Source organism: Hypanus sabinus, chromosome 11 (genome assembly GCF_030144855.1).
Source record: "Hypanus sabinus isolate sHypSab1 chromosome 11, sHypSab1.hap1, whole genome shotgun sequence".
NCBI classification, from domain to species: domain Eukaryota; kingdom Metazoa; phylum Chordata; class Chondrichthyes; order Myliobatiformes; family Dasyatidae; genus Hypanus; species Hypanus sabinus.
Window position 1 is genome coordinate 34,468,796 of NC_082716.1, and position 12,293 is coordinate 34,481,088.

The following is a 12,293-nucleotide window of genomic DNA, read 5'->3' on the forward strand; positions in this document are numbered from 1 at the left end:
GGCCTTTAAGGAGCAGCTAAACTACTTTGTCTAATGTGTTGCTGATGTAAAGTCTGTGATGTTAATAGCCACATTGTTTTTAGCTATCAGAGAAATTCCCTTTGCTTCAACTACTGCCTTCTCCTACTTTCCCACTTTTTCTGGACCAACTTGTTACTCTCCTAATTTTGCTGAAGTGCTTCAGATTTAAAATGCTAACTGTTTCTCTCTCCACATGATGCTTTGGCATCACTTTTTGTTTTTTTTAATGTTTATATTGTACATGCTATCTAATTCATTGTTTATTTAAGTATTTACAGGTTTATTTCTTTGCTTATTTAAGATATATTCAGTTACACAAAAGAGGATGATCTTCTGAATTTAGCCAGGGAAAAATCATTTTGGAATGATCATCATGGAGATATGAGTGATCCATATCATGGAACGAAACTTCGCTGCTATGTCCATATTATGGAAGAAGGGATGTGTTATCGTGTAAACACACTACCTTCATATATTGAAGCCAACCGACAGGTAAGGTGTATCTTGCTTAGTAGTTTTTACTTCTGCTTGACTTGGAAAAATCAACAGCAGAGGGATGAGTCCCATTAAAGATTGGTTGTCTCAATGCAGATCAGAGTGGATTAGTTAAAAATGAGTTAAGATCATTTTTAATTGCTACAGATTTTGCTGATGGTATTTCTAGGAGGTAATGAAGTGTCAAAAGTGTCACTTTTGAGTTTGAACCAGAATTTGGCTATACGGTATATAGTGTAATTAAATATTGCAATGAGCGAACAGGATTTACTTTGAAGATTTAACAGCTTAACCAACATACTACATTGATTTTGTTTTTAAATCACGTGCACCAATTTACTGCTAAATAAAGTTACATAAATATAGAAATTATTGGTTGGCATCTGAAGGGAGCTTACCCCTCCTTTAAATGACTGAGGTTATTGGAAATGTTCAAAGAGATCAGTAGGGAAGCCATTGGAATAAACATTCAGATGACAGGATTAATGATCATTTGGAACCAGAGACTGACGATAATTGGCTTTGTTAGCATCAGTTCTCATCTGACCACTCAGTTTGATATTTCTGAGGTTGTAGCAAAATGTATAAATGAGGAGAGTGCCATAGATGTGGTTTATGTGGACTTCATTAAGGCCTTTGACCATGTCCCCCATGGGAAACTGGTCCAAAAGTTTACAGCTCATTGGATCCAGAACAAGTTGGCAAGCTAGAACCTAGACTGATAAAGTAATGGACCAGAAACAAGAAAAAATCTGCAGATGCTGGAAGTCCAAGCAACACACACAAAATGCTGCCTGGCCTGCTGAGTTCCTCCAGCATTGTGTGTGTGTGGCCTGATTTCATACTGTATGATTCCATGACTCTATGAGACGTAACCAATTGCTTGACAGCTTTGTGTATGACAATGATATTAACTAAACCTTTGTCAGCAGGTGGTAGACCATGTTCAGTGTAGATCGAAAATAACACCTCCTCCCCACTGACAATCAACACTGGCACACCCCAAACATGTGTACTTGGTCCATTGCTCTACTCCCTCTACATTCATGACTGTTGAGGCTAAGCATAGCTCAAATGCCATCTATATATTTGCCGATGACACAACTGTTTGTTGGCAGAATTTCAGATGGTGATGAGGAGGCATAGAGGATTGAGGTAGATCAGCTGTCTGAGTGGTGTTGCAGCAACAACCTTGTACTCAATATTCATAAGACCAAGCAATTGATTATAGACTAAGAAAGGGAAGTCAAGGGAGCACTTACAGATCCTCATCGAGGGATACCAGTGAAAAGGGTGACCAGTTTCAAGTTCCTTATATTGATACTTACACCAACATATTGATGCAATTACAAAGAAGTCATGACAGCAACTATACTTCATGAGGAAGTATATTGAGGAGACTTGGCATGTCACCAAAGACACTCGCTAATTTCTGCAGATGTACTATGGAGAGCATTCTAACTGGTTGCATCATTGTGTGGTATGGAGATGCCACTGCAGAGGATCTGAAAAAGCTGCAGAAAGTTGCAAACTCAGCTAGCTGCATCATGGGCACTAGGTCATCTCCAAAAGGCAGTGCCTCAAAAATGCAGCATCTGTCGCTAAGGACCCCCATTGCCCAGGACATGCCCTCGTCTAGTTGCTACAATCAAGGAGGAGCTACAGGAGCCTGAAACACACACTCAGTGCTTTAAGAGCAGAACAACACACAGAGAATGGTGGAGGAACTCTGCAGGTCAAGCAGCGTCTATGGCAATGAATAAACAGTTAACCTTTTGGGCTGAGACCCTCCTTCAGGACTGGACTGAAGGGGTGAAGATAAAAAGGTGAGGCAAAGGAAAAGAGGACTAGCTAGAAGGTGATAGGTGAAGCCAGGTGGGTGAGAAAGGTAAAGAGTTGGAGAAGAAGGAATCTGATAGGAGAGAAGAGTAGACCATAGGTAAAATGGAAGAACTGAGGGCACCAGGCAAGGTGATAGGCAGATGAGGAGAAGAGGTAAGAGGATAGAGTAGTGGGGAGTAGAAGAAGTATGAAGGAGGAGGGAAGGAGAAACCGATGTTTATGTCATCTGGTTATAAGCTACCTAAACGGCATTAATATATATAGGATGGGGTCAAAGTCTAATTTTTCTAATGAAACCTGTGCTCCCACAGTAGTTCAATACTGGAGAACTGCTATACTACGCACAACGTGACTTCTGGTCAATTTAGCCCCTGTATACAACACTCCTTCAGTCAAAATCTTCTGGATAGATCATGAAACCATATATTTTACTTCCTTTATGTCTTTTACGTTTGTTTTTCATCTTGAATATGATTCTGGAATTGTTGGAGCCTGTGATCTGCAGTTTGGAGATCGCTTGGCTGTTTCAGTGCTTTGCAGTCTCCAGCTGGATTCTGGGAGGCAGAGGCAGTGTGCGCGAAACTTGTGGTGACCTGATATTCAATTCCATTTTGCCAATTAACACTTCGATTGTTCACCAATTAAAGCGATGAAGGAGATTGGAACATCGAGGTGAATGCAGAAGGTGAGTGCTGGCTACCTGTTTTTTGATCACTGGTGGAATCAGTCAATATGGAGAGGGAAGACTGGTTTTCCCTCTCCATATTGAGAGGTTTCATTGGAAAAATTAGGCTTTGACCTCATCATCTCTCATGAGGGTATAGGAGTTTATGTGGCACCATTCAGATTGTAGAGAAATTATCTATATGATTTGATCAATATTTATTCAACATATACTGTGATTGCTTTATTTAATGTAATTTGTGGATTTCTGCAAACTCTTAACCTTGGTGTAATGGTTAAAGGTGCAATTAGAAATATTGATAAAATATTAAATGTAATACTGAACACCAATGTACAATCAGAATCAGGTTTCATATCACTGACATATGCCATAAAATTTGTGATTTTATGCAGCAGTACAGTGCAAGACAAAAAAATCACTGCATTGTACAATAAAAAATGTATTGTGCAAAAGAGGGATAGCAAGTTAATGTTCATGGACTGTTCAGAAATCTGATGATGGAGGAGAAGAGGCTGTTCCTAAAACGTTGAGTGTGGGTTTTCAGGCTTCTGTACCTCCTCCCAAATGATAGCAATGTGAGGAGAACATGTCTTAGTTGGTGACTGTCCTTAATGATGTTGTCTTCTGGAGGCACCACCTTTTGAGAATGTCCTTACTGGTGGTGAGGCTCGTACCTGTGATGGAACTGGTTGAGTCTGCAATTCTCTTTAGCTTCTTTCAATCCTGTGCAAAGGAACCTTCTTACCAAGTGGTGATGCAACCAGTCAGGGTGCTCGCCACGGTACATGTGTAGAGATTTGCTGGAGTCTTTGGTAACATAGCATATCTCCTTGGCCACTGTGTGCCTCCTTCATGATTACATCAATGTATTGGGCCCAGGATAAATCCTCTGAGGTATTAAAGCTGCTCATCCTTTCCACCAGCGACTCCTCAGTCAGGATTGGTATACGTTCTCCTGACCTCACCTTCCTGAATTTCAGTCATTTCCTTGGTCTTGCTTGTATACATTGAGTGCAAGTTTGTTGTTTCGACACCATTCAACCAGTTTATCTCCTTTATTCCTGTACACCTCCTTGTCATCATCTGAGATTCTGCCAATAGTGGTGTCATTGGTGAATTTACAGATGGTGTTAGATCCGTGCATAGCCACACATTCATGAGGGTAGAAACAATAGAGCAGTGAGCTAAGCAAGCGTACATGCCTGTGTTGATTGTCAGTGAGGAGCAGATAATGATGAATTTGTACCAAGTGAAGATCAGAGTATTTTATGTACATCTACGTATTTCATTGAAGCAATTTCATTAGCATTTCTTTAGTATACAGAAGAGATTTGTTCAGATGCTAATAAAGCTGAAAAGGTGCTTAGAAAAATTGATTCATTGGGGGAAAAAAAATTGTTGAAGTTTAAAGGAGACTTTGAAAATTGAGCTTTCTTAAAAGAATGTTTTCTCTATGGTTGTGAATTGGTAACAGGCACTAAGTTTAAAATTATAACTGAAAAAATGAAAAAGGAAGAAGCTTTTGACATGGCATGTTGTTGAAACATAGAATACATAATCATTTATCCCTGTTAGGTGAGCACTGTTGAAAAGAATTATGTGTCTATTACTTAGTTTTATTTATCTTTTTTGTTAAAACATGCCAAAACAGCCATAATACATGAGAACAACTTGAAGTGGAACACATAACACACAGTTGACTATATTCAAGACTGCCTCTTCGAATAGCCATGGCTAACATAGTTTAGGAATTGTGGGTATCCTGTTTAGTGCATTCCCACAGTCTAATAGCTTTTACAGTCTGACCATTGATAGCAATGTAATTCTCTCCCATCCCCCGGTTTTTGAATGAAGAGATCCACTTGAGGCTGCATAATGCTGTTCTCAACCTGGTGTGAATTGCCATGCTCCCCTGACGCTCCCACGGCAATTAATCATGAGGTTTTAGTGTCGAGATGCTGCCTGTGAGGGCGGTTGGTTGGGCTGAGCCAAGCAATGTGAGCAATCATTGCAGTCCTGCATGCTAGCCAGGCATTAGTAGAACACAGAGCATAGAAGCTTACAGCACATTACAGGCCCTTTGGCCCACAATGTTTTGCCAACCACTTAACCTACTCTAGAGACTCCCTAGAATTTCCCTATCGCATAGCCCTCTATTTTTCTTAGCTCCATGTACCTATCTAAGAGGTTCTTAAAAGACTCTATTGTGTTCACTTCCACCGCCGCTGTCAGCACTGCATTCCACACACCCACCACTCTCTGTGTGAAAAACTTACCCATGACATCCCCTCGGTACTTATTTCCAAGCACCTTAAAATTATACCCCCCCTCCCCATATTAGCCATTTCAGCCCTGGGAAAAAGCCTCTGCCCCCTCATGATCTTTTACACTTCTATCAGGTCACCTCTCATCTTCCATCGCTCCAAGGAGAAAAGGCCAAGTTCACTCAACCTATTCTCATAAGGTACACCCTCCAATCCAGGCAAAGACCTTGAAAATCTCCTTTGCACTCTCTCTTTGTCTATTAGAGAGGTGACCAGAAATGAGCATAATACTCCAAGTGGGGTCTGACCAGGGTCTTATACAGCTGTAGCATTACCTCACAGCTCTTCAACTCAATCCCACGGTTGATGAAGGCCAGCACAACATATGCCTTCTTAACAAAACTGTCACACGCGCAGCAGCTTTGAGTGTCCTGTCGACACGGACCTCAAGATCTCCCAGATCCTTCACACTGCCTAGAGTCTTACCATTAATATTCTGTATTCAAATTTGACCTACCAAAATGAAGCACTTCGTACTTATCTGGGTTGAACTCCATCTGCCACTTCTCAGCCCAGTCCTGCACCCTATCAATGTCCCGCTGTAACCCCTGCCAACCCTCCAGACTGTCCACAACATTAAAATAGACACATCTCAAACCATCAGGCTAAATGCATCTTTAATCCAACATTTGCCTATCCGTCCTTACAAACTCCCTACAAGCTGTCTCTACTTGTGCTCCAACCTCCCCATCCTCCGTCTCTTCACTTCAGTTCCAAACCCCCTGCAAATCTAGTTTAAAACCTCCCCAAAAGCAATAGCAAACCTCCCCGCCAGGATATTGATTCCCCCTGGGATTCAAGTGCAGCCTGTCCTTTTTGTACAGGTTACACCTGCCCCATAAGAGGTCCCAATGATGCAAAAGTCTGTATCCCTGCCCTCCTGCTCAAATCCTTTAGCCTGCATTTGTCCTCCACCACATTCTATTCCTATACTCACTGTCACGTGGCACAGGCAGCAATCCCGAGATTACTACCTTTGAGGTCCTGCTTCTCAGCTTCCTAACTCCCTGTTTTCTGCTTTCAGAACCCCTACCCTTTTCCTACCTGTGTCGTTGATACCAATATCGACCATGACCTCTGGCTGCTCACCCTCCCATTTGTGTGCTCAGAAACATCACAAACCCGGGCACCTGGGAGGCAAACTGCTATCTGTCCCCACAGCTATGGAGTCCCCTATTACTGCTGCCCTCTTCTTCCATTCCCTACCATTCTGAGCCACAGGGCCAGACAATACCAGAGACACGGCCACTGTTGCTTTCCCCAGGTAGGTTGTCCTCCCCAACAGCACTCAAAATGGAGTACTTATTGTTAAGGGGGACAGCCACAGGGATGCTCTCCACTACCTGACGCCCTTCCTTCCCTCTCCTGGCAGTCACTCACTTACCTGTTTTGTGTGGCCCTGGGGTGACCACCTGCCTATAGCTCCTGTCTATCACCTCCTTACTCTCCCTAACAAGCCAAATAAACCTCCCTAATAAACCAGTATAAACTAGTTTTACCAGTATATACCAGTATAAACCAGTTTTTACTAGCATAAAGCAGTATAAACCAGTTTTTACAAACCGATTTTAACCAGTATCAACCAGTTTTACCATTTTCAACCAGCATAAACCAGTTTTTACCAGTAAAAAGCAGTTTTTAATAGTATAAACCAGTATAAATCAGTTTTTACCAATATAAACCAGTTTTTATCAGTATAAACCAGTATAAATCAGTTTTTACTGTTACGAACCCCGTAACTGGGTCACTTACCAGCAAAGAAAGAGATATCCGTTGAAGTCTGATGATACTATTTTTAACAGTATTTATTAGTAAAAATACACAAAAATAATATCAATGCAAATATACAGATAATATACGTCGTCAATACTAAATCTAAAAGTGCAGGTATAATAATAATCAATAAGAAATAAGCTCTATCGTTGTCTAGGGGATAATGTATTGTCTGATGGAAATATAAAGTTCACTCAGTTCATGCAGGCAGCAGCTGTTGGGGACCACTGTGTTGCAATTGTTGGAGAGAGTGAGAGATAGGATGGGAACAGTTACTGCTACGGATAGTTTTTCCAACCTTCCTTTATGATTTTGATCCGTCAGGTGTCTCGTTGTCATGGCCGTTCAATTGTGACCTCTCCTTTAGCTAAACCGTTCTTCCGTGGTGAGCTCGCCACCCCAGACAAGGGAGGACACACACGAGCCCCCACCGGCTTTTGCTATAAAACGCTGTCACGGGTTTTCTAGCGTTTCTCCTGGTGCGTCTAAAGAGGTTGTACCCCAGACTCCTCTTTTATCCTTACTCACGGGGTCTCAGATGTCAATCAGGTTGGGATGATGCAATCCCTCAACCAGACCACTCTGGTTGTCCCCTGAGGGGTTTCAATGAATAGTACAGTACTTAATACACAATCCCGTCTCCAAGAGGCAATGGCCGTTATCAGTGGTTCCGTTCCGCTGATGTCAGGACACATTCCAAACCTTGTGTATTCTGGATGTCTTTCTCTCATTTCCTGGGTCTCAGACCCGAAATAATAGCGATCTTGCGATTCTCAAAAAGGAGGGAGTGACTTTGTACCCTTTGGCCCCTCAGAGTTGCTTCACCTTCATAACACCCCCTTCCTTCTAGGATTTTTGCCACAGGTAAAAATTAATTAATACAGAGTCTTACAGGATTTCAGAATCTAACACAATACAAAAGAGTTTTTTTTTCACTACAGAGTAATACAGTTATACATTCAATTCAGCATCTAGATAAACAGTCAGCGAACACATTATCATTTCCTTTAATATGCTGTATCTTAATTTTGAATTCTTGCAGCATCAGACTCCAACTTAATAACCTCCTGTTTGTATTTTTCATGCTAGCCAGGAATACCAACGGGTTGTGATCTGTATAAACAGCTAAGGGTTTTTGCGCTGGACAAATGTACACTTTAAAATGTTGTATTGCCAAAACAAGTGCCAACAATTCCTTTTCCATGGTAGAGTAATTCCTCTGGTGCACATTGAACTTCCGAGAGAAATATGCTACCGGGTGCTCCACTCCATCCCCTGCTTGCTGTAATAGGACTGCTCCTGCAGCCTCATCACTCGCATCACTTCGCCAGGGAGAAGGGTGCTAACAAATCAGGTGCTTTTAACACAGGGTTTTGGCACAACATGGTTTTTAACTTTTCAAAAGCATTCTGATAAGATTTGCTTCATTCAAATTTTTCCTCCTTCCATATGAGTTTTGTAAGTAGGAGAGCAATATTCGCAAGATTTTTACAGAATTTCCGATAGTATCCCACCGTGCCCAAAAACCTTCTCAGTGCCCTTTTATTGGAGGGTTCAGGAACCTCAGAAATAACCTGTACCTTTGCTTGCACAGGAGTCAACTGCCCCTCTCCTACCACATACCCCAAGTATGTGATTGTGGCATGACCAAATTCACTCTTTGCGAGGTTTACTGTAAGTTGGGCTGCTGACATTCTCTTAAACAGATTTTCTACAGCCTCCATGTGCTCCCCTCAGGTGTCACTCCAAACTACCACATCGTCAATATAAGCCTTGGTGTTGGTTAACCCTTTTATCACTGTGTCAATCATCCTCTGGAATGTCCCTGGTGCATTTTTCATTTTGAACGGCATAACATTGTTCTCGTACAACCCAGATGGGGTGACAAAGGCTGAAATTTCCCGAGCCCTGTCCGTTAAAGGAACGCACCAGTACCCCTTTAACAAGTCAATTTTAGTGATGTACCTCACCTTCCCCATTTTATCAATGCAATCATCCACCCTGGGGATAAGGTAAGCATCTGTCTGTGTGACAGCATTTACCTTTCTGTAGGTACAGAATCTTATGGTACCGTCCGGTTTTGGGACAACCGTGCAAGGAGAGGCCCACGCAGAAGAGGATTCGCGGATTATCCCAGCAGCTAGCATATGTTTAATCTCCTTTCCTACTAGCTGGCTCTTTTCTGAATTCATCCGATAAGGGGCTTGTTTAATAGGCGATGTCGAGGTAACAATCACATCATGTTTTGTTCCTCTACACCTTCTTGGGACATCTGGACATAAATCTGTATGCCGGTTAATGAGCTGTGTTACCTGCTCCCGCTGTTCAGGCTCTAAGTGACTAACTTTATCAGCAAGGCTTGCTAAAATAACAGAGTTCTCTAATCTGGTGGGTACTATACTTATCTTTTCAACCCGCTCTGGTTCCTCCTTACCACTCCCCGCTGCCTCATCAGTTTTCAGGACTGCACCGACCACCGCAGGGGTCGTTTCATGGTAACCTTTCATCATGTTCACGTGAACTAACTGGTTCGGCTTTCGCCTATCGGGTGTTTCAATCACATAATTCAGCGAGTCTATTTTCTTAAGCACTTTATATGGTCCTTGAAACCTTGCTCGTAGAGGGGCGATAAGGTTTTGGTCCTATTTCCATTGGCTCATTTTGATCTGGGAGTCTTTAAGGTTTTCTCTTGCCAAGGCGCATACCTTATGCAGCCTTTCCCGGAATTTTAAAACATAGTCAATCACACTGACTTGAACGTTCGGACTAGACCACTTCTCTTTAAGTAGGGTTAAAGGCCCCCTGGGCCTGTGAGCAAAAACAAGCTCAAACGGATTGAACCCCAGAGGTCCCTGAACTGTAACCCTTACTGCAAATAACAGAAGTGGTAAAGCATCATCCCAGTCTCGAACGTTTTCCTGACAATAAGTTTTAATCATGGTCTTTAGTGTAGTGTGGAATCTTTCCAACGCTCCTTGGGATTCCGGATGGTATGCAGAAGCTAAAATTTGTTTGACTCCCATCTGGGTCATCATCTGCTGAAATGCTCTGGATGTAAATGTACTCTGCTGATCGAACTGTATTTCCTTAGGCAGCCCCAATGTGGTAAAGAATTTAATGAGTGCCTTTACCACCGCAGGGGTCCTAATATTTCCCAGAGGCACAGCCTCTGGAAATCGGGTAGCGGCACACATCATGGTCATGACATACTGCTGCCCACTCGCAGTTTTAGGTAAAGGACCCACAAAATCCACAATGACTCGGGAGAAAGGCTCCTCACACGCGGGGATGGGTCGGAGGGGTGCCTTAGGGATAACTTGGTTCGACTTTCCTACCACCTGACGTGTATGGCACCTTTTACAATAATCAGCAATATCTTTTCTCAGGTTTGGCCAATAGAAATCTTTCATAACCCGATCCACTGTCTTCCTTACTCCCAAATGCCCACCTAAGGGTCCCTTATGAGCTAAGTTCAAAATTTCCACCCAATACACTTTCAGAACTACTACCTGATGTACCACCGCCCAATCCTCATCGACCAGCACCGTGGTGGGCCATTTTCTCATCAACACACCCTCTTTCAGGTAGTAACCCTCTGGCTCTGTCTCAGAAAGAACTGACTCTGAATGCTACCAGCTCCTCGTCACGTCCCTGCTCTCGTATAAATTCTCTTCTTGCTAAGGGTAGGCCTACCTCCTCCCCTTTACTCTTTTTCACCTCCCTATTCTCCATTTTACCACCCTCTAACTCCTCTTGGTACATGGTTGGTAAAAACGTCCCGGCCAAATTGATACTGGCCAGATTTAAACTGGTCTCGTTCTCAGCTGTCTTTCTCGACATGCTGCGAGTGATCGCGCATGCGGTATAGATCTTGGAATCTCGGGGCGGGTCCTCAACACTTACAGGCTTGCTCGTCAGCTTCACTGCTTCACTCACGTCTCCATCTGCTAAGTCGTTACCAAGGAGGACGTCCACGCCGTCTCCCGGTAATTCCAACAGTACCCCGAGTTCAACTGGTCCAGATACCAGCTCACAATTTATAAGGATCCTATGCAAAGGCACAGCTTCTGTCCCTTTTCCTATTCCTCTCAAAGCTACCTCTCCAGTCTCGAGACCAAAATCTAGTACCGTACTGCGAATCAATGACTGCTCGGTACCAGTGTCTCTCCAGATCCGCACTGGAACTGGTGTGTTTCCCTCTTCCACTGACACGGTTCCATCTGAAATAAATTTCTCACGCCCCTCTTGTACTCTATCTACCTGGGGCTCTCTCGTCGATTTGCTGATCGACTCAATACAGCCTGTAGGTACTGCTGCTTTCCCCTTTCCTGTCTCCTTCCTCAGAGCAAAGCACTTAGATGCAATATGACCCACCTTTCCACAACTAAAATAGGTCAAGCCAGGACCCCTCCTGCCATCTTGCCTTTCCTCCTTCTTACGTTTACCACTAGCTCCTGGCTTAGTTTCTGCCTTAGCCGGCGGGCTTTCTCTACTGTTCCCACGGTCTTTCTGGTAACTTTTATTCGAGGAAAACTTTGTCTTGTGGGTTAGGGCATATTCATCTGCGAACCTAGCAAATTCGGAATTGGACTTATTCGGCTTCTCGTTCAAATACATCCGGATATCATCCGAAACACAACCTTTAAATTCCTCAATCAGAATTAACTCCCTGAGACGCCGAAAATCTTCTTCCACCATTTCTGCTGCACACCAACGATCCAACAGCACACCCTTCTCATAGGCAAACTCTGCTTACATCTGATTCCACCCTTTCTTTAAATTTCTGAACTTTTGTCTATAGGCCTCAGGTACCAATTCATAGGCCCGAAGAATGGCCTCTTTTACTTTCTCATAATTCTCAGACTCCTCCTCCTCCATGGACAACGCCGCATATGCCCATTGTGCCTTCCCTTTTAACACACTTTGTAACAACGCCACCCACTGATCTCTGGGCCACTTCTGACTCACTGCCACCTTTTCAAAATGCAAGAAATAGCTATCAACATCCGTCTCCTCAAATGGAGGTACTAACCTAAACTCCCTACTAACATTAAATCTCTCCTCTTGGTCTGGCCCTTGAGCTCTTCGCTCTTGCCTGAACTTCTCCATGTCCAACTCATGTTGCCTCTATTTCTCCTTCTCCTCATACTCCC

General features: G+C 43.1%; 1 protein-coding gene across 1 annotated transcript in view; it reads left to right on the forward strand.

Annotated features, from left to right (window-relative positions):
* The window catches only part of eif2b3 (eukaryotic translation initiation factor 2B, subunit 3 gamma), a 146,811-nt gene that overhangs the window by 89,298 nt on the left and 45,220 nt on the right, over nucleotides 1-12,293 (forward strand). The window contains exon 8 of the mRNA XM_059984103.1: nucleotides 323-513. Coding sequence (XP_059840086.1) covers nucleotides 323-513 — 191 coding nt within the window. The remainder of the gene's footprint in view (nucleotides 1-322; nucleotides 514-12,293) is intronic.